Source organism: Artemia franciscana, chromosome 7, assembly GCF_032884065.1.
Source record: "Artemia franciscana chromosome 7, ASM3288406v1, whole genome shotgun sequence".
Classification (NCBI taxonomy): domain Eukaryota; kingdom Metazoa; phylum Arthropoda; class Branchiopoda; order Anostraca; family Artemiidae; genus Artemia; species Artemia franciscana.
In genome coordinates, this window is record NC_088869.1 from 31757656 (window position 1) to 31785471 (window position 27816).

The 27816-nt window shown below is 34.3% G+C and overlaps 1 protein-coding gene across 7 annotated transcripts in view; it reads left to right on the top strand.

Annotated features, from left to right (window-relative positions):
* LOC136029164 (interleukin-1 receptor-associated kinase 4-like) overlaps window positions 1-27816 on the top strand; it is a 102428-nt gene that overhangs the window by 26720 nt on the left and 47892 nt on the right. For 6 of the 7 annotated variants that reach the window (XM_065707264.1, XM_065707265.1, XM_065707263.1 and 3 more), the window contains 8 exons: window positions 1672-1836; window positions 3156-3311; window positions 7351-7407; window positions 11301-11478; window positions 13976-14156; window positions 16018-16155; window positions 19210-19357; window positions 21465-21620. The exons of the other annotated variant lie outside the window; for it this stretch is intronic. In XM_065707264.1, the coding sequence (XP_065563336.1) occupies window positions 1672-1836; window positions 3156-3311; window positions 7351-7407; window positions 11301-11478; window positions 13976-14156; window positions 16018-16155; window positions 19210-19357; window positions 21465-21620 (1179 nt within the window). The remainder of the gene's footprint in view (window positions 1-1671; window positions 1837-3155; window positions 3312-7350; window positions 7408-11300; window positions 11479-13975; window positions 14157-16017; window positions 16156-19209; window positions 19358-21464; window positions 21621-27816) is intronic. 7 annotated transcript variants of the gene reach the window in all.

Below are 27816 nucleotides of genomic sequence, written 5' to 3' on the forward strand. Positions count from 1 at the left end.
CGTGAAGTGCCCCCACCAACTAGGTATTGGGGTCGCGCCACCCCAACAGCTAGTATGTATATATATTTCTTCTGGCCGAAAATTTTTCAATTTTTCCATGTATGTATGACAACGTCATTGCAATACTGCAATAATGTATACATAAATGACGTCACTGACATGTATCTTTTTCTTAAAGTTAAGGCTCTTCGCCGTCGGGCCCCGGTGCGCTGCCGGCTTCTATATATTGATTCTCGTTGTCACTTGTCTCTTAACCGCAGACAATTTGAGACAATTTGCTGTCTTTTCCTACTGCAATCTTTCAAAGATTTTAGATTGTTAAAGCAAGTTTTTGTTTAAACCTTTTTTAATTCCTTTTAATTTTAAGTGTTTGACTGAATGTACTATTTTGATTTTTTTCTTAGCTTTTAGTGACATATAAAGCGAATTCGGCTCTTTAGAGCTTGTGATAGTTCTTTTGCAAATAAATATTATCTTATCTCTTATCCTAAGTGATTTTTAACAACGATATAAGCTTCAAACTTCTCGTTTTCTTTTTGAAGGTTTTTGAATTGTTGTAATCCTTTGTTAAAATATAATATTTTTGCTCTTTGCGCTATTTAGTGTCTTTTCATACTGTAGTCTTATCAAAGATATTTGATTATTGAAGCTAGTCCAATTTCTAACTGTGATTTCTATTAAGCTTCAAAATTTTGATTTTCTTTTTGAAGGTTTTTCAATTGTTGTAATCCCTGGTCAAAATAGAGAATCATCATTTTTAATAATTGTAAATTTTCGTTTTTTCTGTCTTCTTACTGATATTATATAACTGGTTGCTTTCAAACCTGTAATCTTAATCACGTAGCGAGTTGAATTTATTTAACAAAAATCATGTCGTAGATATGTGATTGACGTAACTGTAATTGATGCGCTCTCTTTGGGGGATTTAGGGGGTGGGGTTTGGTGCTTTGGCGAGTTTGGTGCTTCTGGACGTGCTAGGACGATGAAAATTGGTAGGCGTGTCAGGGAGCTGCACAAATTCACTTGATAAAGTCGTTTTCCCCGATTTGACCATCTGGGGAGCTGAAGGGAGAGGAAAAATTAGAAAAAATGAGGTATTTATAACTTACGAGCGGGTGATCGGATCGTAAGGAGTTTAGATATTTAGAAGGACCTTGTGACTCAGAGCTCTTATTTTAAATCCTGCACGGCTATAAGCCTCTTATTTTTCTTTTAAATCATTCTATTGATTCTTAGAATTTAGCTAGAGCTCATACCATATGAGCTCTTAGCTCTTGGCTCTTCCGGCCTCGTCACAAGTGCCATATGAGCTCTTAGCTCTTGTTTTTAGGAAATATCATATGTTGTGTAAGGAAATACTATGATGTTTTTCGACGTTTTTCGAGGTGCGAATACTCATGCCAGTAAAAGGTACGAGCACCGATCTGAGCGTAGGAAGTAAAAGACGGACGAAAAGCGTTGTCAAATTTCATTAATTAGTTATATTTTGTATTTTAGTTTGTATTTTGTAATTAGTTTGTATTTTGCCACTTATGGCACATGACTATCTACCGATGTAGCTTTTACTTGAATAACTTTCAGCGTCTGCTTGTAAATTAATTTAGAAGCCTCATGGAAAACTAGGAAAGTTGAATTGCTACGATTATGTTGTGATTAAATCAGCTTTTGTAGGACGATAATTCTCCTCTGCCATGGTGTGTTCGCGTGGATATAGTTCATGATGTCGCAAAGGGCCTAGAATATATTCATAGTCAAAAATCCCTAGATGGAGCAGTCCTAGTACATCGAGATATAAAGTCTGCAAATATTCTTTTGGATCAAGACCTAAACGCAAAGGTAGTTTGTTTATTTACTATTTTTTTTTTGGCTTAATTTTTTTCCAAGTTTGACAGTAAAAGAAGGCACGTAATTGACAACTGTGATATACACGTGTTTTGGCTCAAGAGAGGTTATTGCGCTTTTAAATGCAGCCATTATTTTTTATCACTCACGGTTTTTCCATAATCATTAAGATGACCAAAAGGATTTGCATCGTGTTTTGTAATGTTCCATAATTTTGAATCACGTATTTCAGCTTTAAAGAAATTACTTTTTAAGAAATTCGTTCAAGATGAATAAATATCATAATAAACACAATTGAAAAATCAAATTCGCTAAATCATTCTCTCTGTGCATAAGTAACATGGTTTAAAAAAAATCGTTTGAGACAATTGTGTAAATTTTGTAATGAACCTATCAGTAAAATTGTCCAACTTGTAGTCTCCCATTAACAGTTGTCCGAAAAAGCTGCCCTTCCAGAAAAAAGTAGAAATTATAGAGCAAGAAATCATTTTCAGTGTGTTTCTATTCCCCCTCTCCCATCCCTCCCCTTTATTAAAAAAAAAATCTGATAACTTTTGCATCCAAACCGGGTTTCTTCGCAATTAGTCCGCATATTAAAAGTTCTAAGTCAGTAAAAAGGGACAACTCAATGGCTTGTTTTTTTGTTTGTTTTTTAAATAAATTCTTTGTTTTAGAAAAAGGCTTGAGTTCTGGGCTCCTTACGAAGAAGTAAATAGATTCCGTAATAAAATCTGTTTTTTTTTATGGCCGGGTGACACTGTAGAGAATGAGAGAAGAGAAAAAGACAATACTTAGTAATTACAACAAGACTTAAAAAATAGGGTTCCTTAATACAGTTTGTCATGTTAGATTTTAAATCTAATTGTATCGTTGAATACAGCATAAAAAGTCGTATCATGATAACTTTCTAAATATTCTTCTTCTTTTTTTATATAAAATGCACAAGTGTCGGAAATAAGAAAAAAAAGGTCTCTAAATAACTAGGTTTTATAGAAATTTTTGTTTTAGTCCCTTAAATATACAAAAATATTGAATGTTAAAGCGAAAATTGTGAAAGTCTTGGTTTAAATAAGAAACTTGGCATCTTAATTCTTTCTTTTCTTTTTAAATTTTGATTTACATTTCTGGTTTTTACAGATTTATTCACTCATCTTCTTTTTTTTTATTTCCATATTTGTCTGTTTTTATGTCCATTTTTGTTCTGCAACATATATCAGATTCTGCTTCTCTTATTTTCTCTTTCTTTGTTTATTTTTATTTACTTCTATTTTGTCTGATTAATTTGTGTCTACGCCAATTTTATTTCGTTTTAGATATCAGATTTTGGACTTCTGAGATGTGGTTCTAATCAAGAAATGAATAAGACATTGGTCATGACTCAAATGCCAGTTGGAACTAATTGTTATATGCCCTTAGAAGCTTTTCGCGGTGTCGTTGAACCCTCTTGGGACATATACAGCTTTGGAGTTGTAAGTTGTGTGATCAATTTCTGAATTAAGAAGACACTATTAGCTTGTTGTTAAACATACTCAAAGACCTTGTGTATGAATTCATTCTATGAGAAATTATTTAGCAAAACAATCAGTAACGGATGAGTAGTAAGGGCTACGTTAATTTCTTTTCAAATAATCTTGGAAATATGGGCATTGTCGTAGTTTATAAAACTCTATTACTTTAGTTTTAGAACATTGTCACTGAAAAAAAAAACCGTCATTCTAGAGCTGATAAGATTAGAGCTGTTCTAGAGCTGTTCTTTTGTTAGTCTAGGGTTCTTGGCTATTTTACTCATGATCAGCACGCCCAAAATAACAGTGATGAAAACAAACGCCCTGAATAACCCATCTATTATAGTGGAGAGTCAACTTATTGATAACATATATGATATAACATATATGACAATATATATATATTATAGTGTTAACATATATTCCTCGGGAATATCCTAACTAGACGGGGACGGGGCAGAGAATGATATTAACGCACAAATAGAATAAGTACGGGGTGTACTTATAAGAAGTACTATAAAGAAGTTCCCTGGCGAAGGTATGAGATCAGCCTAAAAACTAAGATAGGCGTGTATGGGGCAACCGTCAAATCTATCCTGCTGACATTTAAAGGTCGAAGGAACTCGCTCCCTAGAAGTATTCAACTATTGGTGTACGATGCATACTCTGCGTGTTAACGGATGGTCTCACATATTAACCGCTGAAATTCGAAGCTTTTAGACAACCAACAGGTTCCATATCCCCTGATGTCTTTACCTGTGACCCCTTTCCAATTTGGAAACGGAGGCCTAATGGTAAAAGAAAGAATCACTAGTTCTGGAACCTTAGGATGGCTTCCACCCACACGGGCATGGCTGGGATAAGGATTGAAGAGGCAGCCATGGACAGATCATGGTGGAGAACGTTAATCTTTCCTTTGTCTATGGTTGCTGTAAAGGTCGTATCTAATATATTGATATATCAATTATAAATTATCTCATATTATTATAAAAGCATAAATATTAATATATATTATGTAATATAAATATAAATATATTGATATATAAATTATAAATTATCTCATATATTATATAAATTATCTCATAAATGTGAATATGCCAGTTACAACCTATAGTTGTGAAAGTGGCGATATAATATAACACTGACCAAATATTTAAATTTCGATTGTCAATTCTCGTTTTTGGCAATTAACTTATCCACATAGAAAGTTAAAAATCAGCAAGGACTTTAACTAGCTAGAGTTACCAGTCAGGTATTCTAGCTTCCAACAGTGTTTGTGGTTTCTAAAGTATTTCGCAAAATGTTTCACGTCTCTTGTCTTAAGAGCTTGATTTTTAAATTTAGGAGACACACAAAAAGAGTCACAAAGAATGTCGTATAGTCTAAAATACTTTTGAACAAGCATAGAAGTAACTAAATGCTTAATTCATAAATAATAAGCCGTACAAATGAGCGTTCGTACTACTCCCAGTAAGCCTGTGACGACGGAAACACACCTATAAATCATCTATTACATAATGTATATACACTCTAGAAAGACAGTAAAAAAATAATAACAAAAGGGCTAAGGAGGTTTTATTATTTAAAACTAATTCATGAGTCTTGGTCAAAAGATTCTACCGCAACTCGTAAAATGAAATGATTAAAGCAATGCCTTATTGGCGTTTTCGTGATTTCTAATTCTATTAGGGATCAGCAATGGGATCATGGTATATTTCACATTTCCGGGTTATTTTTAACAGCACTTGAATTCTAGTAATATTAAGTTTGGGGTGGTATCATGGCTGGGGTGGTATATAGTAAGTTACAATTATTCACTATTGTGAAGTATACTATCCCGTATTATTACTATATATATATATACTATCCGTTGTACTAAATGGTAGTAACTTTAGGTGAGGAACTCATTTTGGTTAATTCTCTACTCTGGTTGTTCTCAAACTTATTTTGCCTCTCGGCTCCTTTCCAGAAAAGAATATTACGAAGTACCTTCTGAGAATCATTTTTTTTTTTTTTTTTTTTTTTTTTTTTTTTTGATTTCAAATAAACTCAAAAATATATATCATTTCCCTACCTTTTTTTAAAAATAAAATATAGCAAAGAAAGGTGCAAGTTAGAAACGTCAATGTGTGAAGAAAAAAGACTGGAAAAATTGTGAAAAAGATATGGACTTCCGAGCCAAAAATTACAGGCTGAGAAAAAAAAAATCTATAAAAGACGAGGCCAAGAGTAAAAGAGAGATTTTTAGCATTTGTAGCTCCTAGCATGTAGCATGTGCTAATTGTAAGTTTACTCCTGTCAGTACTTTGGAACCTTGGAAGTCTTATTTATTGATTAATTGTTGATGTTTATCTGTCTGTAAACCTATAACTCAACCACATTATTGTCTCGTATTCCTTAAGCCAATAAATCAGAGGCAACGCTATAGCGTTACCTATGGTAAAGACCATATGGCTTCAATATTTTATTCTTTTTTACCCCCAGAGGCACTTCATATGTAAGGGATGGCCGTATAAACTTAGGGGAGTGGGGGTGTCATTTGATTGGAAATTGGAACTTCTGGTCTTTTAAGAGTCAAAAGTGATCGGAGGGCAACAATCCCCCGCCCCGCCCTTTTTCCCAAATGCTTCCGATAAAAATTTTAAGATATCCATTTTGTTAAAAATAGTACAAAGATCAAATAACAAAACTCCAGGGTTGATACAGCCCCCAGAGCCCGGGGACAGGTGTAATAAGCCATGCTCCGGGGGTACATAAGGCTTTTATGGAAGGGTTGATCGTATAAACTTCAGAGGGGGCTCATTTGATTGGAAATTGAAAGTTCTAGTTTCCTTTTTAAGAGTAAAAACTGGTCAGAGGGAAGCAAGACCAACTCCCGTCCCATAAGCCCTTTTTTCTCCAAATGCATCCGATAAAAATTTTGAGGTAGCCATTTTGTTCAAAATAGTTCAAAGATCAGTTAACAGCAAATTCAGGGTCGACACAACCCTACAGAGCCCGGGGCAAGCGTTATATGTTATGTCCCGGTGGCGCAAAAGGTTTTTATGAAAGGGGTGGTCGTATAAACTTCAGAGAAGGCTCAAATGATTGGAAATTGGAAGTTATAGTTCCCTGTTCTTATGGGAACTGACCCTGGCCCTCCATGCCTCTATACCCCCTCATTCCCTCACCCAAAAAATAGCAATATCATATTCCAAATCTTATGATAGCTGACCCCTGGCCCTCAAAGACGCGACCTCCACCCAAGAAAACTATTAACGATATTTTATTCCAAAACCTATGGGACCTAACCCCTGGCCCTCCATGCCCCCTCCCCAAAAAAATTACGATATTTTATTCCAAAATTAATTGGAGCTGAGCCCGGGCCTTCTATGGAACGACCCACCTCCCCCCAATAAATATTAACGATATTTTATTCCAAAACTTATTGGAGCCGACCCTCCATGGTCTGACCCTCCCCCATTCTCCAAAAATATTAACGATACTTTCCTTCTAAACTTACCCCTAACCCTCCTTGGGCTGGCTCATTCCCTCTCCCCTCTCCAAAAAATTATCAACGAGATTTTATTCCAAAACTTATGGAATAAAATGGACCCGAGCGAAATTTTAAAGCGCTATTTTGTCTTAAATAATACCATATAAATGGATTTCAAAACAGTCTATTTTGTTCAAAATATTCCAAAAGTCAAATACCTATAATTCAGGGGTTAATGAGCTTTCAACATCCCCCGGGCAATAACTGTCACTTATTCAAGTTTTCCGTTAATAACATATAAGGTTTCTAATTTAGAAAAGAGTGTATGTTCGATTCTGGATCTCCTGGATGCGCTGCTAGTTGTCCACTGAGATTTGTGAAAACAGCGCCACCGCGTGAAGGTTGTGCACAGCCAGCCCCATCCACCCCCTAACATCAAACCCATGCCCTCAATATCCTCCCACTAGCAGCGCGTGTGTATATATATGTTTGTTAAATATTGAAATTTTTTTCTTTTTTTTTTACTAGGTGATCCTTGAAGTGCTCACAGGCTTGCCCCCTATTGATCAAAATAATCGACTGCTAGTAAGTTTTTATAGTTTTTACTCTGTGTGTATTTTCTATGATCTAGGTCACGTACCTCCAAACTGTTCAGAGTCTGGGACTGCGCAGAGGTTGAACAATGGATCGTGATCCATGCCGATGCTAAAAGAGTAGAATGTAGGCCACCTCTGGCAATTCAGTCAAATTCTGTAATTCCATTGGTAATGATTATTAGTTTGATCAAGAAAGTTTTTTCTTTGATTTTCCGAAACAAATGGTAAAAAAGATTTTATTATAAAAAGCTTACAACGCTCTTCATCTATTTCCTAGCGAGAAAAGGGAATATTCCATACAACACCAAGGGAATTGAAATGGAACTTAGAGAAAATCAAAATGGATATATATATATATATATATATATATATATATATATATATATATATATATATATATATATATATATCATGAAAAGAGAAATCACCAATGCTACAGCACAAACACAAAAAAAAAAAAAAAAAAAAAAAGAGACAGAAGGAGAAAAGGAAGACTGTTTTCCTAAATTAGTGATTAATATAGACCAGCACTTGAATGAGGCCTTAACCCTACTCATCCATACAATCACATAGGTCAAACAGCATAGCCACACACAATCAACCATAAAGAATAATCCATGGACAGGCAGTCATGTCGTCAATAAGTATAAGTCGTCATTTACCGAACAATAGAAAAAATGATATAGACAAATAATTCAGAGGCAACACCCAACATAAGGGCTCATCAGGAGAATACACTGGCCTATATAGGGTTTCGCCACTCTAAATTCTCTACCCAGCACAGTGTTGTGGCTACCACAGAATATCCATGGCATCCCTGCGTCAGGTATCACCCCCAAAATACATGCCTATGAAAAAAAAAACAGCAAATGTAAAACAACCAAGTAAAACCAAAACAAGCTTATCCTATTAATATATCCCTCCCTTTAGCAACAATAGGTAAACTAAATATTAAAAATTTTACCAAATCACAAATATTAACCCATTGCAAAAAACCTGAATGAACTAAACAATTATAGAATTCATCTTTACCATGTGGCTAATTTTTTAAAAAAATCCGCTCAATTAGAAACACAATTCAAAATAAATGGCGCTGTGACAACATTTCTCGAACCTCCGAAATTAGTTAAAAATTTCTTTAAGTATTTCTAGATAATTCTTTTGATATTTATTTAAAAGTTCGTTATAATGAAAACTAAATTTTTAAATTGCCAAGTTAATTTATTTGCAGAAAAACCTATATGTATATGCTGTTTTTTGTACTTAACCTCTTTTTCAGTTTATATAAATGATTTTTCATTTTGATATAAGTGATATTTTGTACCTAAGTAGAGATAATAAAAATGAAGAATTTGTTGTTTAACAGAGCAGTGAAGCAGTTTAATTATCGAAAATCGGTACTCCTTAAGTATGAATCCTGCTAATCGGAGGTCTTTCAAAAATTTACAAATATACTAGTCACTTAATATAGCTATTAAATTTTGGAAGAAGATATTGATGATTGTTGAGTTCTTGATTATCTGATGAGAAAAGTCACCCTTCCTAACTAACCCGCCATCTTATGAGGGAAGAAGTAGCCTCTGTTTAAGTTGTTTCAAGTACTCTACTGTACTAAATGAATCATTCCCTTGTATATAACACAGTATTGGGTCCTCTTCTTTCTTTGTCTTTCAATACATGCAAACCTGATATAATAGTAGGAAATGCTACGCTTGCTTCCGACTAGGTACCTCTTAAATTATGTTTTTTTCTCACGTCCCAATCAGCGCCTTTGCTTGTAATACTCTTGATATTTTGTTATTATGTTCATTGTGATTACAGCTAGGAATACTACCTACGTCATATCACTTATATCAAAATGAAAAATCATTTACATAAACTGAAAAAGAGGTTAAAGACCTGTCAGAAAGTGAGCCTGTTAACAGTTTTAGTCTTGGGCTAAAAACAAAGTGCTCATTTTATAAAAATGCTGAACGTCAAAACAACGTTATTGCATGGAACTTAAAGTGCTCATCAAAAGAGCACCGTTATATTAAAATCATAGACCTATTGCTGAGATTACTTGTTCAGTGTGAGGTACTGATCACGGAACAAAAAGAAAAATTTATCAAGTTCAGACTTTGCAATATAAATTACAAATTAAAGGTTTTACAATAAAATATATCTCAACTTGGTCTCAAGGTATATAAAAACTTAGAGACGAAGTCTTTCAAAAAGAAGTGGATCAAATTGCTTTAAAGGTATATTTGTCAGATGATTTTAGCGAATAAGTTCAAGATATTCGGTCATTCTTATAAAAAAGAAAAATTAACCTATTCAGAAAGGGTATAAGACTTGGAATTTTCCAGTAGTTCTTGTCGCGGTGCGCTACATTGATGAATTTGGTGAGAAAAAAAAAATTAGTTTGTAGTTAAGAACGGTTGACTTTTATGTATGCGAATTCTTCGTTTTGCTCAGAAGTAAAGAAACCTTTTTCTTTGTGATTGTTTTGTTTTGGGTGTGATAAGCTATTGTATGGCTCTAAGCAGAGTGTTATGCCGTTTCCTGTGAGAAAACCAGACTATGTGTGATTTTAATACTTTTACAATGGTAAGAGCCAGGAAAGGATACTATATCCTTCGTGTTCTTTATCCTAGGTGGGAGGGATAGAGAGGACTATATCGTGGCGTCAGATCAATTTTTCGTAATGGTTAATCGGGTACGTTGAATCCTTATATCTAGACTAGAGTAATTTGATTCAGATACAGTCGTCTTAATTTTCTCAAGCACCTTTAGCTCTTGATAAGAATAAAACTACCAATAATACTTTTGTCCCTCTCAACAAACATGTGACAGCAGTGAATTCCTTTAACACGTAATTTTCTTGTGCCTACTTTGCTCCAAACCTATTAAAACTTGGCCTATGATATTTGGGAACTCAAAGCAGGTACTGCGTAGTATCAGAATAGAAGAACAGTTCTTAGGTCAAAGTAGGATAAAAAGGGTTAAATCATTTAGGTACATTATGGGATCATTATATGCTATCTTTTTGGAAACATTCTGATTATTTACGTCAGAAATTTGCTCGTAATTTGGGCTGCCTTTCTATACAAAAATCTGTGTTTTCTTTTTCCATTCTCTAAAACTTACATCAATCTCTCTGAATTCTATCTTAAATGTTGTCCTGTAATTTGTCTCAATACATTTTCGGCTCACTTAAAACCTCTACAGGTAATCCAGAATAAGGCTATAAAAATTCTTGGCTCCTTTATTCCTTGTCCCGTAAAGCTCCGAAATTTAACATGAACCCAAACCCTCTTTTTATTTCTTGATATTCTTAATCTCAAACAAAAAAAGAATTACAAACAGCAATGTAATATTATTACATTCAATCTCCAGCTAACTATATAAATGGTAAGGCAATTGCTGGGGTTCTCGTTTTTTTCTGTTCATCTTCGCGCTCTAAGAAGCTTCATATTCCTCCACTGAAATCAGAGAGGGCTAGATATTCATCAAGGTACCTGATCCCTTATGTTGTAAATCAGTTTGATCTTGCTGAAATATTTTGCCTTTTCCAGTTTGTTTTCTTGATTTGTTCTATTTTGATCTGAAGTTGCATCGCTTTGAATTATCAATTTTATCTTATATTCTATTAATTAACCTGACACATCAAGCTCTGCTCTCCGTTCGCTGGAGTTGAAATTTTATTATTACTTTTTGTGTTAATAAATATTCACCTTACCATATACGCTTAAAGAAAGAAAACATTTATTGATCAAATATTTTACGCACTTGTCAACTAGTGATTTTTCTATACTGAAATTTTAGAAGTGAAAAGGGGATAGAAAATATGATGAGTGAAACAAATGAAACTTATCTCTGATAGTTTACCTTTTCCTATAGTCCAGCTACAGTGACGATGGATGTTTGATAACCGATATGTTGGACTCTACTGCAGGCAGTTGGCCAGAGAATATTGTCGAAACTCTTTTTGCCTTATCTCGACGCTGTCTTGGAGAAAAAAGAAGTCGACCAATAGCAGCTACGATTGTACAGGAAATTGAGAAGCTTATCACCAGAGGTCGGCTATTGATTAAGAACTTTCAAAATTAACTCTGAATACGTCACCATTTTGTGTGTCCCCCCTCTCTCACTTTCCCTATCTCTTTTCTTCTTCCCACTGGGCGTTATCCCTTCACATCTGACATACCACTAGTTTTGACTATTATTATTTTAAGTAGGTGGGAGTCAGCTGCTTAGTTATCCCTTCACATCTCTTTATTTCTCTCTGTCCCCCTTCTTTCTCTCCCTCCCTCTTTGTCTCTATTTCTCTCCCTCCCACTCTCCTCCCTTACCCTTTCTTTCTTTCTATCCTTATCTCTCGCTCTCTCTCTCTCTCCATAAAAAAGGGGTGCCCGATTTTAAATTATGGAGCTCACTTGGCATTCTTTAAAGGGAATGTGCAAAGAAGTATAAAAAATATGCTATTTTTGATTTGTAACGCTCGTCTTCACCCCATCTCACTGCAGTTTTACTACTCATTTACCTCATGGGAGGTAGTCAGCAAAACAAAATCGGCCTTATTTTTGGAGAAAAATGTATTATTACCGTGGCTGCTTAGTTATTTATTTCTCATAGATTGTTGTTGGCATACCTTATATATAATGGGAGACATAGAAGGGAGGAGGGTTAGGGTTTGAGGATTTTAAGTTGTTCAAAGGACCCTCTCTCCTAATGTATTTCTTTGATAAATGTTAAAAGGGCATTGCCATATCGATGTTTTGGCTAGAGCTTTTGAAGCTTAATAACCTTGGGAAAACTGCACTTCCTTTCCTCTTTGAGTTAAAAGAAGACAGTAGGCTTAAAGTGTTTTCCCTTGGAAAGGATCTTTATCACTCCTCCTGTATTCACGCATGAAAACCTGTAGCCTCCGAGTGTCATGAGATGACGTTGCATGTACACTGAAACGTGCTATTTTCGGTATCACTTGTGTTTTCAGTAAAGAGGCTTCTAATATTAGTTCAGCCACTTGAGCAACAAATTTATTCAACCCTGGAGTGGTAGATAATAAGTCAGAAGCTTGTATACATCTTCATTGTTGTGTTTTAAAAGTTGTCTTGAAAGTTCCCTAAAATTCCGTGTATGCGTCCTAATTTATTCATGGTCAAACGTCACAGAAATTGATTTTTGATGGTTTTCTCGGTTTTTACTGATATGTAGAAATTTTAAGAATATAAACAGCATAGAATATTCAAAGAAAAAAAAGCATAGAACAGAAAATTGGTGACAAATTTCGTCCCAAACATTTTGTCATGCGTGCAACCATTTTTGAGATACAGGGTAAAGAGCGCACAGTGTTTAGCTATATATACTATAGTACATGGTCAAGTGTGAATCCTGATAAATAATTCCTTGTATAAAGCTACTAATATTATTAAGAATGAGAAACCTGCATAATTCGATAATTCGATTTTAATATTTCGATTGGATAATTCGATTTAAAGTAAGAAGGACTGTAAAAATGGTATTTGATTCTTTAATTTAATTAAGTGAAAGCTTTTATAACCATGCATGTCTTAAAATATTAGGAAAAACTGGAAACTCAATTTTTAGCTAAAAAGATTTTCATATACAGTTACTTAGTTTTGACATTTAGTGGGTGTTAAGTTTGAAAATAAGTAATATGTGTAAAATCAGCAGAAAATAAGGTCATTAGTTCACGCAAATTGCGTAAACAGGGAATAACGTGTGATTAATATTCTGTGGATCAAAAAATTGTTTATGTTTGAATTTTTACCAGCGAAAAGCGTCGTCGAATTTACGGAATAAGTTTCTGCTTATTTCTTCTTTTTTTTCACGGTTCTGTATGTCACCATTGTCCAAGAAAATTTGTGCAGAGGTTTTTACCTAATTATTCTTGTAACAACGAAAAGAAAAATCACTGAAAATCCCGGTTTTCAGCTACGAATAGACCTAATAAGGGCTGTGGTTCCTTTTTAGTAGGTTGCCCCTAGGGAAGCAAATATGATAACCCCTTTTTAAGAAGAAGAATAATATCGAATGTTAGAAGAATCTTATTTTAAGTCACTGCTATAATTTATCCCTTTCTAAAAAAAATTGATTAGAACACGTCTAAAGCTATTATAAAAAGGTATAAAAATCTATAGAGCAGCATTTACTGATTGTTTATTGGGGTATTTTCGCTTCCTAGAAAATTCTTGTTTATGACTTATCATAAAGTGTTACTCTGAATATACTTTATCATATTCAGATTTTCTGAGGTTATTTCTTGAACTAAATAAGTTTCAGTTATTTCAGAAATTAAACAGATATGTAAAGTACCAAGAGCAGTGACATGCTGTCTTAATAGAATACTGTCTTAATTTGATTATAAAAAATGAGCCTCTTCTCTCTAACAAATCCTGACGAATCCCCTGATTCTTTTGAAAATTGTTCAAATAATCACTGTTGTACCTCTAAAGTAACTGAACGACCTATTCGCATCTCCCGTGCTTTTTAATTTTTTTGCCATTAATGTATGATTGTTCGAAAATTATGTCTAACATTCGTTTTTCTAGTGCCAATTGAGCTGGACTACGAATTTTTGAAGAAAACGACAAACGATTTTGATGATATGCATGTGAATCAAGGTGGAAGAAAGCTTGGTGAAGGTGGCTTTGGTATTGTTTATGTGGGGACGTTGGCTTACCAAGAGGGTGAAAGCATGAATGTTACATTCCTGAGAAGAAATGCTGCAAGGTCGGTATATTTCGATTTATATCTCCAGGCTTTTGGAAAGAATTCCTCTTTTGTTTAGGATTATCTTGCTGTTTGGGTGCAATTTTGCCGCAATTGGGTTCCTTTCTTACGTACTGTTTAAGTTTATCAATTTGCATGTAATTTGGAGTTTTAAATAACCTGCAGTTCTAAAAGCCTTTACCTCCTTTTTCTGTGAGTGTTTATGTGACAGTAGGTTGAATTTCTTCTCAGCTGATGTCTTCAAGGGTATATTGATTTTCTTTTTTTTTCCTCGTTCTACTACTCTTTTTCTTATTTCGACTTTTAGTCTTACCTAATTCTCATTCTGTTTGTGAAAAAAGATATGTGCAATTGCATTGCTTATATAACCTGGAGTGCTCTTTTTGTACGAGTCTTTTTTCTTCTTTTTTTTCTTAACTCTTTGGCAGGTTTTTTGTAGATATTTGACACATTACCGCTTTTTTCGTTTTATCTTATTTATTTTATACGTTTTGGATGTTAGTAGCCTATTTCCATAGATATCGTTCCCAAGTTATTCTACACAAATTTTCACGTTTCTGGCGTGATTAGTTGTGGTCCCATCTTGTAAGCGTGTACACATGCTTAATTTTACATATCTGCTAACAAAGATTCGGCCTCGGCAGCTTTTTGCCGCCTCTCTTATAGACTATACTCAATCTCCAAGTCAAAATTTTTTTTTTGGCAAAAGTTCAAAACAATAAATATAAACCAAGCCAGGTTAATTTGGGTCGCAATTTCAATAATAAGATAAGACATTTATTTTCAAACAATCCATATGACAAGCCCACAAAGGGCTGAATTCGGACTTCTGAGTCAGCAAGTCGCATGGTTGCACAAAAACTGGCAAAAATGCAAAAAATAACAGCGAAAAAATGAATAATCATTTATGAGTCAATAATTAAACTTTAAAAACTCAATTAAAAAGTTAAAAAGATAAAAAATGGTTAAACTAAACTTAAACAAATACAAGTCAGAAAAAAAATTAAAAGGGACAATAAAAAAAGGGGAAGGGGGCATAATATGCGAATAAATACAAAAAAGAACAAGATATAAATATATATACATATAAATTAAAAGGGACACTTTTTTAAAAATTAAAAAAGTCTCAGTAATTTAATTGCATAAAGTCAATAAAAGAGTTCAAAGGATAAACTGGTCAAATAAAGGGGGGAAAAAATAAGTGAATAAACAAAAAAAAAGAGAACGAAATATAAAATATATTAATATTAAAAGGGAAACAAAATAAGAAACAGAGGGGGAAACAAGCAAATGAGTGCAAGAACCTGGGCAGCAGCATCATCCAATAAAAAAAAAAGAGAGAGAGAAAAAAGGAGAAAGTAGTGGGGTATTTTATTCATTTTTTCTGTGATGAAGGGGACAAAAGTTTTTTTTTTATGTCTGGAAGTAACGCAGTGAATGGGGAAAAAATAGGGACCGGCTCAGAAACAGCTCGAGGTGGCCGTAATCTGGATGGGGAATGACTTTTGGGGAAAAAACTTGCCGTCCTATAGTTTGTTATTGCGTCTTTTTGCAAACCGGAGGCAATGAAAAACAATCATGTATTTTAGACTCATTCAGTAACAACTGAAATACATCCTCCAAACAACAAATTAGATGATTCCATGCATACCCAATTCAAAATACAGAGTTTCAGGTACTTTGGTTATTGAAATTCAAAAATATCCGAAAAGCAGACACAAAAGAAGGCTTAATCTTCTGCTTTGCCCCCCCACTTCTTCCGCACGAACCTGCACAAGCTCACACACCTGCACAGTGAATTTATTTGAGCGTAAGATAATAACCCTGGTTTTTGTTTTTGCCTTAACAATCTTGATTTCAGAGTCCAGGGACTACTAAGCTCTCAGCTGAATCGGATTGCTGTTAAACGTCTCTGTAAGAAAAAAGCGCTGGACCATGGGCCAGAACTAGAGAAACTAATTTCAAAGCTGTTTGTGTCGGAGATTGAAAATATGTCGAGGTACTATTTTAGTTTTATTAAAAACTTTTCTGATACTTATAGGTGATTCAGTGTTTAAGTAGGATAATTTATTTGTAAGGGCTAGCAATAATTTCTCCACTTCTGTCTGTCAAGGTCTTATTGTAACTTTAAATCAAATGAGTCAATTTATTAAAAAAAAACTTTTGGAACCAATTGAAAATTGACGAACTAACTGAATGGGTAAAGACGTAAAATATTTTGTAAAGGCCAAGGATCTCTATAGGTACCTATTCTTTCTTTTGTGTCACAATATGATACTGCTATAGATTTACGCAAAATTCGTAAAACTGAAAATTATTGTGTCCTAGTAAAACAAAGTAACCGTCTTTTTTTCTAGGAAATCAGGGAATTAAAGGTTAATCGTTGGATTAAATATTTAAAAAACTGTTAGCAGTCCTTTCCTTCTTTCCAATCTTTTTAAAAATTCAAAGTAAAGCCTCATTCAGATTCAATGAACTCACTCTCCCCCCAATTGACCTTATTGATCCATAGATATGTTTTTTTTTTAATTTGATCGAATGCTGTATCAGAAATTTGTTATTGCGACCACTCTAGATCCATGAGCATCTGATACTCCATAGAACATTTAAGGCTTCTAGTGGCAAGATTTGTGGCGCTAGCAACAACACTGACATGGCACTAGTTTTGACTATTATTATTTTAAGTAGATGGCAGTAAGCTGCGTAGTTAGTTCGCGCTGACGAGGATTTCGCCTGAGAAAGTACAGAAATCACAAGTGGTCTCCCATTATCGCGGTTCCAGCAGTAGCTGCAACCTACTAAAGAGCGAACCATGGCGCATAGTAAAAGAAAGTTTAAAATCTTGTTTTGAAAAACTGTGTAGTGAGAAAATCTCTTCGTTTGAAGGTGATATAGGGACGGTAATTACTACACAGATTTGTCTTAATAGCAAAATATTGTTTTGAAGATAAACCTTCGGTAATTGTGAAAAGCGCTTTAAACTGTTTAAATAGAAGCCGAGCCAAAAGAAAAATTGCTTTGTTGGAATCCTCATAGTCAAAAACGTCATAGAAAAACATGGGAATTTTTTTTGTTTTTTTTTTATGTGTAGTAATGACGAGCCTTCTTTTTTTTCCTTTTTATCCTAATGTTGACTGGCTACTATAAGCTGTAGAGAAATATTTGATGATCCATTTGAAAGCTAATACTTATATTTACGTGCTTATTATAAATTTTTCTTGATAGAACTAAAAATAAAATGCAATTTTGGCAAAAATTATATTTTTTCAAGTAATTTCTATGTTATTAACTATTTGAAGCTGTATGCGACGTCGTGACATCATGCTAAAACGCTTTTATTTTAGAGTTAATTCCAATAAATAATTTTAGTTGTATTGTGTATTGACGATTGCTTCAAAAATGTTAAGGCTGTTATTTTACCTTTACTGAGTTCCACCTTAGGAAGTACTGATGGCTTCTCTTCAGCTTTTATCGTGGTTGTAGCAGTAACGGTAATCGAGAAAACAGTAAACTAGTAACCTTATGTTTAAAATACGTTTAGAAAAACTTTTACGTACCACTTTTTTAAATCACCACAGCTGAAAAAATGCTATGAAGCACTTCAGTTAAAACTTGAAATACCATTGATTTTCTTGTTGTTTGTATAAAATATTTATTCAGGACTGACATGATCTATACTGCTCATGGGACAAGGGCAGTGAAATCACTCAGATTCCAATTGAAAATAAAGGCTATATTTCAACATATGTTTCTGATTGGACTGAAAATTTCAAAGGTCGGTCCTTGGGCCAAGAGGGACCGCACAGCTGTTGCGGATACATCATAGGCAGCCCGATAGCGCTGCCTAGGTAAAGAGCAAATTGGGCTCTGGCACGTCGTATGAACGTAGTTGTCAAAGAAACTTTAGAGGGGGCTCATTCAATCAGAAATTGAAAGTTCTTGTGACATTCTTAAGAGTAAAAGTAATTGGAAAGCAAAAGACTGTCTGCCAAATATTAGTTATATGGTAAAACACATTTTTTTTAATAATTTCAAATATTGGTCATATGGTAAAACAAAAGTAACGTAAGGTAAGTGTGTTTCTTTTTCCGTGTTGACTGAGAATAGAGCGTGAAATGGAGAAACGTCAAAACTTAGTCATATATTAAAACACGAATATTTTTTTTTATTGGTGTTTAGTCTGCTCGAAATTTAAGTTCTTTCCCCTACGTTCCGACAATTTTGAAGAACCTGGAAGAAACTTCTAAAGCACATTTTTTTTCTTTTTTTTTTAATATACACAAGCAAGGCGCTTTTACTTGTGAAGGTTTCTTTGACACAGTATAACAAAACCATGAAGAAGAAAAAACGAGAGAAACACTGTAAGTGATCCAGTGGTGGTCCTTAGTTAATTTTGCTTGAAAACGTAGACTAACCTTATGTTCAAAATTGACATTAAAAGTTAGTTAAAAATTTGGAAATCGGGAAACTGAATTTATCTCTTTAGAAATGTTATTTTACTTTGGGTTTGAGCTTGCCTAAAATTGGAGCCCAGTGTAATTTTTTGTAGCTGGTTTCTGTCAACAGCGACAACTAACACTGTCTGTATTACACAAATTAATTGTGAATACTTTCAGAGGAATTAATTATAATTAAATGAAAACAAAGATTAGCAAAAATCCTCATTTTCTAATATATTAGATGCTTCCTTATTTTTCTTTGCTATATACCAAATTTTCTATTAAACCAATTTAATACTAAAGAATTACCTTGGATGGAAGATAAAGTTTCATTTGTTTGTTTTTAGAAGTTTAATTTCACTTGTAATCTTATTTCGTACAATATTCGCACGTAAATACCCAGATTCTTGTCTCACTACTGATTTTTTTTTTTTTTTTTTTTTTTTTTTTTTTTTTTTTTTTTTTTTTTTTTTTTTTTTTTTTTTAATTATTATTCCACTACACAAGTCTTTTTTAATATTCCTATCTCTTTGCCAATAATGCTGAATTTAGGGTGAAAAATACGCCCTTGTCCTTAGAAATGTATTAATTGTTCTCTTTTAATTGTATGACAGGTTCAGTCACCCTAATTTGCTTACGCTTCTTGGTTTTTGTGCTCCGGAAGTCGACATCACAGGCGTTAATAGTATCATGTTTGAAGAAAGATGTTTAGTTTACCCACTAATGGTCAATGGCTCCCTTGAGGACAGGCTAGTTTGCAAGGTAACTTGGCTTAGTATGCAAGATAGCAAGGTAGTACCTTTTACCTTGCGAAAGTAGTACCTATCCAATACTTTTTGTTAAAAGTAGCACATTTTGGATACTTTTTTTTTAAAGTAGTGCTTTTTAAAATTTAACATTCAAGACATTACTAAAATAATGGGGGTGGAGGCTTCGGGGACCACCCTCATCCCGAAATCCTGGACTAGAATACACTATTTTAAAATCAAAGATCTTAAAACCAGTAGTTATATAGAGTAGCGCTGTTTATTTTATCCAAGAATATATTACAAAATATTTCGAACATTATTTAGCAAGATAAGTCTTATAAAAATTATTACTGTACTATATCCAGGAAATGTTTATTTTGCCATTTGTTTTTGTCAGATTTTTGTCAAACTATTATTGCTGTCTTGCTGTTCAGGGGCATTTCGACTCTGAATATTTAGGCAGTATTATTAGCGTTACTTAACTTTTTAAAGAACTCTTAAAAAAAAGTTTATACTTGCCATCTTGCATTGGTTGATTCTAAGCTTACAGATTGAATAAAACCTGGAAGTTTCCAGAATGCATAAATTATTGATTTTAACTTTATAGTAATAGTTGAGAAGCTGGCAAAAATTTTGTGAGAAAAGAAGAAAAACCTTGATCAGTAGCTGTTTAATCGTTCTATATTTTTATTCTATTTTAGTAATTACTTCTAACAGAAGAAAATGTGGTCTGAGTGCTGCTCAATTACTCCACCCCGCCGGGGTATTTAGGAGTATTTAATGTATATAACAGCTTCTAATATATTTAACATTTAAGCAATTCAATATTCAGCATTTAACATATTTAATGCAGCATTTATTGTATGTTGAATATATTTAACAAAGCATCCCCGTTTCATTATCATTAAGGAGGAAGGTTTATAGCTTTTCCTTTTTTTTGTGAAGAGAAATATCTGGAGGTTTTGAGTATGTAGTAAAGGGTTGGATGTAATCTCAGGAAACGGTTCTATTCTCTGTCATTTTTGACAGCCAATGGTGAAACTTATTTTTTCAGTTTCCGTTAAAAAAAAGAGAGAATTTTTGAAGCTGGGACCATGTCCCTGTTCCTGCGTCTCCTTTTTGTAAAAAATGTCGAATCCCCTCTGCTTTTCATGGGCAAAGAAAGTGGAAAATAATTTTTGTTTGTTCAATTATAGACCGAACAGCCACACAGTAGTTTTTGGCCTTGCTGTCTCTGCTGGACTAAACAGGCTACCTGCTGTCACAGGCCCTTATGCGGTAATTATGTATTGAGGCTGCCTCACTCTTCCCTGGAAGAAGAAGAAAATCTGCCAAAATCATCATTTTCAGACTAGTGAACGGTCTATTTTATTTGAAGGGAGGCAACTGTGCTCCTTGGGTTGGGCACCACAACTTAAAAAAAATCCGAGAATGGGCAAGTGCATAGAAAACATATAAAGTGATAGGAATAATCATACAAATCTAGGGAATCGGGTATGGAACGGACACAAAGGCAACTCCGGTTTGAGCGGTTGAAGCCATCATTACCCTCTATGCATCAAACTATTACCATGCCATCTATATTTTTGGTTGATTTTCTTACGGTAGCGGAATCATAAGGCTGTATTTTAGATAGCTGTGAATTTCTGAACTGCTTTAATTAGCAACCCTGGTTTCAAATCCAAAAAGGTTCTGAAAGTAACGGGGATCACTTCGTTGGAATGCTCGGCAACCTTTATTGAAATTTTTGGCCGTGTAGCCTGAATTGCTTTCTCAAAAGTAATAAAACTGTTTAACATTTCCCGTAAACAAACCAAAGTAAATAATGTAAGCCTGTCAAGCTATTATTAAAAGTTAGAACAAAAATTCTTTTCTTTTTTTCTTAAATTAAAATTTTTTGTTTGGATGCTGGCTTTGCCTTTTAAATTTGTACTTCAAATTTGTTGATCGACTCGCTGCTGCCACTTTTCAAAATAATTATTTATATATTTTGTAGATCACACAAAATGCTGGTAGATTGTTATCTGGATTGACACCAAACTGTGAAAAAAAGACGGTATTAAATATGTTTTGTATGTGGAAGAAACATCCGCATTGCTAACCTTTCTTTTAATCTTTAGGATCAATCACAGCCACTGTCATGGGAGACTAGGACACATATACTAAAGCAAGTCATCTCTGCCATTAAGTACCTACATACCTTTGAAAAGAAAGCATTTATACACAGAGATATCAAGTCTGCAAATGTATTGCTGGATGAACATTGCTTAGCCAAGGTTGTGTTTTTGTTACATCTTGAATATTTTACTTTATTCGTGGTTAAGTTCAAGACAGAGGCATACCTAGGATTTTGACTGGGAGTAATCAACTGGGAAAACATCTCTTGGGGCTCAGTTTAGTCATCACTAAATTAAAAAGCTTGCACTTAATTTAACCTTTATAAATCTGAGAATGGAGGGGGAATTAAAACCATTCCTCTCCACGGGCTTAGCTTAAGCTCGGCTTTACATCGAATCCTAAGGAAATCTAGAGAAAATATTCTTTCTTTGATCTTTCCTTTTTAATCAGCTCTATTAATTCCGTCATCGCCCGGGTGAGGAGGGGGTATCCTTTGAACAAATGTTAGCGGGAAATTTCTTCTTCGTCCTCTCCTACTGATTGCAGATATGTGACAAGCTAAATGATTCTAAAAAGAAAAACTTGATATGATATACCTTTGGTACGACTGATATTAGTAAGTTTTAGGTAACTAAACAGTGCTGATACAGTAGTAAAGAATCATAGTAATTAAATCTGATTACTATCTACCCAAAATAATATTTATTTTGGGTGGCTTATATCACATAGTTCATACAAATTACATTCTTTATACGGATTGATGTGTTTGACGACACAGCGAATAGCTTGAGGTGTTGTTTCAGTTCATGCTACACATCCGGCATGAATACAGCCATAAATCTGGTCTGACCGAAATTCAAATCAAAACTTTCGGTTTGTTGCTCTTGCCCTTTTGCTCGTAAGCAAAATCACAAATGTAATCGTTGTAATCTTTTATTGAAACAAGATATTTTACTTCACAAATAAAAGTATTTTTGCAATAAAAAGAAGCTTTCACCTCCTCCGTATCCATGTTTCGCCCCTAATCTAAATATGTTCTTTCGAAAAAAGGGGTGCTGGGGTGAATTCCCTGTCCATTCTGATCTGTAGCACCTTTCACGAAAACCTGAAAAAAAGAAAACCTGGAAAAAGAACTGAATGAGGCTTCAGGAAAGCACTGTATTTGGCCTCACGCACCGCCCCCCCCCCCTTCCCACCATCAGATACGCGGATCTTACTTTAATAACTGCTGCGCAATAATGCAATAATGCATGGTCAGGACAAAAATGTTGTTTTATTACACAAAATAGTAGTAATCTGCATGACATCATCTCTTCTGTTATTTTTATATCCGAGTAAGACAAGGTTTGCGGAATGAATGTTTATGAAGAGCGTAAATGTTGGCTAATTGAGAAGATTTCATTTAACTCGCTTGATATCCTGCCTCGGTGTTTTTGACGCTTGTAGGCTAGGGAGATCCACTGCGGTAAAACTGGAATTTTCTGACTCAGTGTCAAGATTCGAAGCATTGCGACATGGTATTAAAGTAGGATATGAAAACATACGCGTTTACTAGTTCAAGGCGTTTCCCCGTTGTTGTAACATTTGCCGGTCCCCTGAACATCTGCAGTCGTCTCGTTCCTCTGTAACATCAAAATGTGCGCGATGTGCTGGTCCCCATGTCTCAGATAGAAACTCGCCTCGTAAGTTGTCCCAAACTAATTAATGTTTGTATCAGTATTAGTCGTGTCTTTTAATATTTATGGGACAAAAAACAAGGATCTTACCATTGGTGAACTCTAAAGTAAGTTTGACATTGTATGCTTGCAGGAACATCTTTTGACAGGAACGAGTGTTAATTTCCTGCGCCGCAGTGCTAATCACTTTACTTTCACAACAAATGCTACTTCTACTTCTGGAAGGCCTTCCGGGGGCTTAGCATGTATTATAAAAAAAAAGCTCAGCTGTGTGTCTCCGTCATGTTATTTTCTGACGAGCATCTTCTAGCTATAAGACTTGGTAAAACTGTTTTAGTTAATACATATATGCCTCATGATTAGAAGAATATGACTTCTTTGAATAAATTCTCTAAAGCATGTGCAAGTTTAAAAACTCTCCTCCATAGAATAAGCAAGGATGGTTGTGAATTTATTATTATTGGTGATATGAACACTGACATAACGCTTGATTCTGTGCGTTCTATAAACCTTCTTGATAGTCCTCCTAATTACAGAATAATTGCAAAGGATCTATCTTTTTTCTACGGCCATAATTCTGGCAGCCTATAGGATACTGATCAAGTGATTTGTTCCCCGTTTATTACATCTTCAACAGTGCACGTCCAGGAAGATTCCCTTCCACGAAGTCACCTTCCATTATCACTCTTCTTTTCGATTACAACAAATAGTTCAGCCCAGTCAGATTCCCCTGCCTCTATATCGTTTGTTCGGAGTAGCTGGAAAAATGCTAATGTGTCACTATATATTTCAACCCTGGCCATACTCCTTGGTTCTTTACGTGCACCCTTTCATTTACTCCAGCTAAATGTTTGCTCTTCAAAAAGCAATTATGAACTGAATCAGTACTACAACCAAATTGTGTGGTGTTTAAAATGTGCTGAGGAGGTTGCCGTCCCTCATGAGCGATTGTGAATAAATACAAGGAAACCAATATGCTCGTGTGATCCTGAACTGAGGATTGTGAAAAATAAAGCCAAATTGTGGCTGTGGATTGATAATGGTCGACCACAATCCGAAAATGTATCTGAAATAAAGCAAAAAACTAAGCGCGTGTTTAAAAAACGTCGGCGATCAAGCCGATATAAAGGGTTAGATTGTCCTTAGATTGTCCCGATATAAAGAATAAATGGGACAAAGTGATTAATTCATCTAAATTAGATAACTCAGCAAATCTTAATTGCCCCACCTCGCCAGCTGCGTGGTCTGACCACTATTCAGTTATATTTTCAAAAGTGAATTATGGAGTGCGCGCATTTTACTCAAAAATACTTGATTCAGTTCTCCCGTCTTCCTTGACTTAGGCACAAATTCTATCCGTTTCTGTTGATGGTGTAATTGCATCTTTTGAGAAATTGAAATCAAGCTCTGTTGATGTTGACGGAATTAGTGTTTATTATCTTAAAGTAAATTGCCCGTCTTTGTTTTCCATTTACGGTTGCTTTTCCAAATGTGTATTCTCTTGTTCCTGATAGCTTTTTGTGTGGAACTGTCACTTCCGTTCTTAAGCAAGGTAAGTCTATTGAACTGTTCTTCTTACAGGACATTTACGGTTGCTTGTAATCTTAGTAAAATCCTTGAATATATCCTACTTCCTTTCATTAATTTGAATGCTAATTTTGGGGAGAACCAGCTCGGTTTCCAGTCTGGCATCGGTTGCCAGCACGTGCATCGTACTCTGGCTTGTCTTTTTAAAGATGCTTCTGGTAAAGGGTATGGTCTTCACATTTTTGCCCTTGATCTTTCTAATGGTTTCGATAGTATTGTACACAGTCAGGCTCTTTATTCTCTTTATAGTCACGGCATTAACCTTTCGCTGATTTTTCTTCTTAAGAGTTTTGATATGGTAAATCCTATCTTTGAATTAAAACTAATGGTACCCTTTTTTCTTTTATTGCCCCTGTTCGTCGGGGGGTACGGCAGGGCGGAGTATTATTTCCAAGTATTTTTAAATTTTGTATTTCTAGTATTCTTAAGAATATGTCTTCTATATGCTTTTATTTGGTTAACTGATATTTCATACCTTGCTTGTGCTGATGATATTCTTCTAATTAGCCGGTCTAAACTCAGATTACTGCTGACGGTTAATAAAGTTTCTTATTCTTTTATTAAAATCAGTCTTTTGCTTAACTTTGGTAAATGTGATTATCTTTCTTTTATTTTTCCATTCCCTCCTAAATCTCTAAGCTCTAAATTGTTTCCATCCCTCACGTAGATGCGATGCGGTGGTTGGGTATTACACTTACCAAAAAAATTTTTAACTTTTCGTTTTCGTTTGTGATTAGTCCGAGATGCTAGAACGAAGATCTAGATTCTACATCCCTCATTTAGATTCGATGCAATGGTTGGGTCAGAGATGCTAGAACGAAGATCCAGATTGATTACTATAAAATTGTATCTAATTGAGGCAAATATAATCGTATTGCCCTTGGAAAGGTGTATTCTACTTTTTCAGATCCTTCTGTTCTTTACCTTTCTGGGCTTTATCCTATACTTAGGAATAAGGATTTTAGTGATATTTGGGTGGCCTATTTCCGTTTTTGTAAATATCTTCCTCTTTGGTATAGGAATAGAAAATTTATAAATAAGTTTCATCTCCCGAATATTACTGAAAAATGAATCTTTACACAAAAGATTTCAGAAACAGCGTATCGGCGGTTTGTCGCCTCATCATGGTTTAATTCTTTTGTTTCATTAATTTTATTTATTTAATGTTATTGTTGTTTAATGGTTTTTGGTGATTTATTGTTGTTTTTTTGTGTGTGTGTGTGTGTAATGTTATTGTTGATTTTCGTTTGATTTTACTTCACTATTTATCTTTATATATAAGTGGGTCATAAATAAATATATAATTCTGCAAAGAACGCTTGCGCTACTTAACAGTTGTGTGAGTTGGTTTGTATAGGGGCTAAACATAGGGAATTATGTTTTAGGGGATAGTTTGTAAAGAATTTTAAGATTTGGTGAATTGTATTGTGGTTGCTGTTTGTCGGTTCAAAATGTTAACCTTGTTTTGTCTGTGTGTGTGTTTTAATTTCCTGGTTTGTACTATCTTAAGTTATATTTTGTTCTTCGGGCTTTTTAAACGCACTGTATCTCTGAGTTTTCATTTGAGTGAGCTAATTTTTGATATTCTAAGGCTATTAATTTGATATGGTCACCCCTAGAAGAATAAAATCGCAAAGAAAGAAACAAATACATACGCATCCATGACCAACTGTTTTGGGGGAAATACAATATGTAATAGCTGATAAAAGCTTAAACTTGATGAATTTTACATATTTGTAGTCACCATGAAAAGAGAACTCGATAAATATGAATATTGTTATCAAAATTATACTGTTCAGAGTTTCAGATGCCATTGGTATGGCACTCTCTGCTTCCAGTTCACTGCCACGAGCTTGTTGATAAAGTTACAATTTTCTAGAATTTTCTAAGTTGAAAACCAAAGTAAACTACTAAATCTAGTAATATACAAGTTCTTATGCAATACTTAAGATTGTTCTGTTGTAGAGTAGTTCTATGGGGAGGGTAAGAATGGTCTTGATCTTTATCAGCTACTCCTCTGCTCTCTAGAAATAATAGTTAATTTACCACACTATAGCTACACGGAATCACACCGCAATTGGAGACTAAATAGATGAACGCTTGTTATTTCATGTATTTATGGGATGTGTACAATTATTTGGTGTGAAAAAAAGGTTTACAAAAATTGCTACGCTAAATCTTTTATAATATTTTAAATTATGATTGTATTGTTTATAGCTTTTTCAATAGGTGACGCCTTGTACTTACCATAATAACCCAAAACGATATGACGTCGGTTCTAAATCGTTGATGTTTTGATGGCGGCTAAATGTATTCCAACTCTGTTTTTAAATCCTTTTTATACAAGACCCTTTTTTGGGAAAACTGGTATAGTTTTGGGAAAACTGATGACTTAATTAAGCATTCAAAGATGCTTTACTTTACGGGGTGTGCTTAATATATCGATATGCTGCAAATTATTAGAAAACGTCATATTCCACATCGTAAACAAACAGCCAGCTAGTCAATCTTGTAAGATTCGCGAATCACCTTTTTCTGACGAATTAACAAACCTGACGAATTCACTGGTCAGATTATATAAAATACAGGAGAAGCAGGATAGTGTCTTGAAGCAGCACGAACTGATGGGCATCACACATCGCGAGAATACGTTGCTTGCAAAGACGTACGAAGCTGCAGTAGAAACTGGGAATTTTAATTTGTTATTATTATTGTTTAACTTAACAAAATATTCTGAAAAGAAGTTTTTCAGACAACTGGAGGAATATTCATAATATTAACCAATAGTAGGACTTTGGCAATCAAAAATGAGCAGAAATTTCTTTAAAAAAAATAATTGGAAAAAAAAATTCAAAAAAATTAAAGAACCATATTAAAACTGAAGACGCAGAAACGAAGTCCTATAATATTTCAAAGTTAAGACTATCAACTATTAGAATAAACGGTCACATTAAACATAAAGAAAACCGAGACTAATATAGGTGGATAAATATATCCTAAAGCAATTAGAAATTGAAGTGAAGACACAAGTAAAACTTAAAAGAAAACAGTAATTTTCTTCAAACAGAAGTTTGGCTACTGCCCTCCCCCC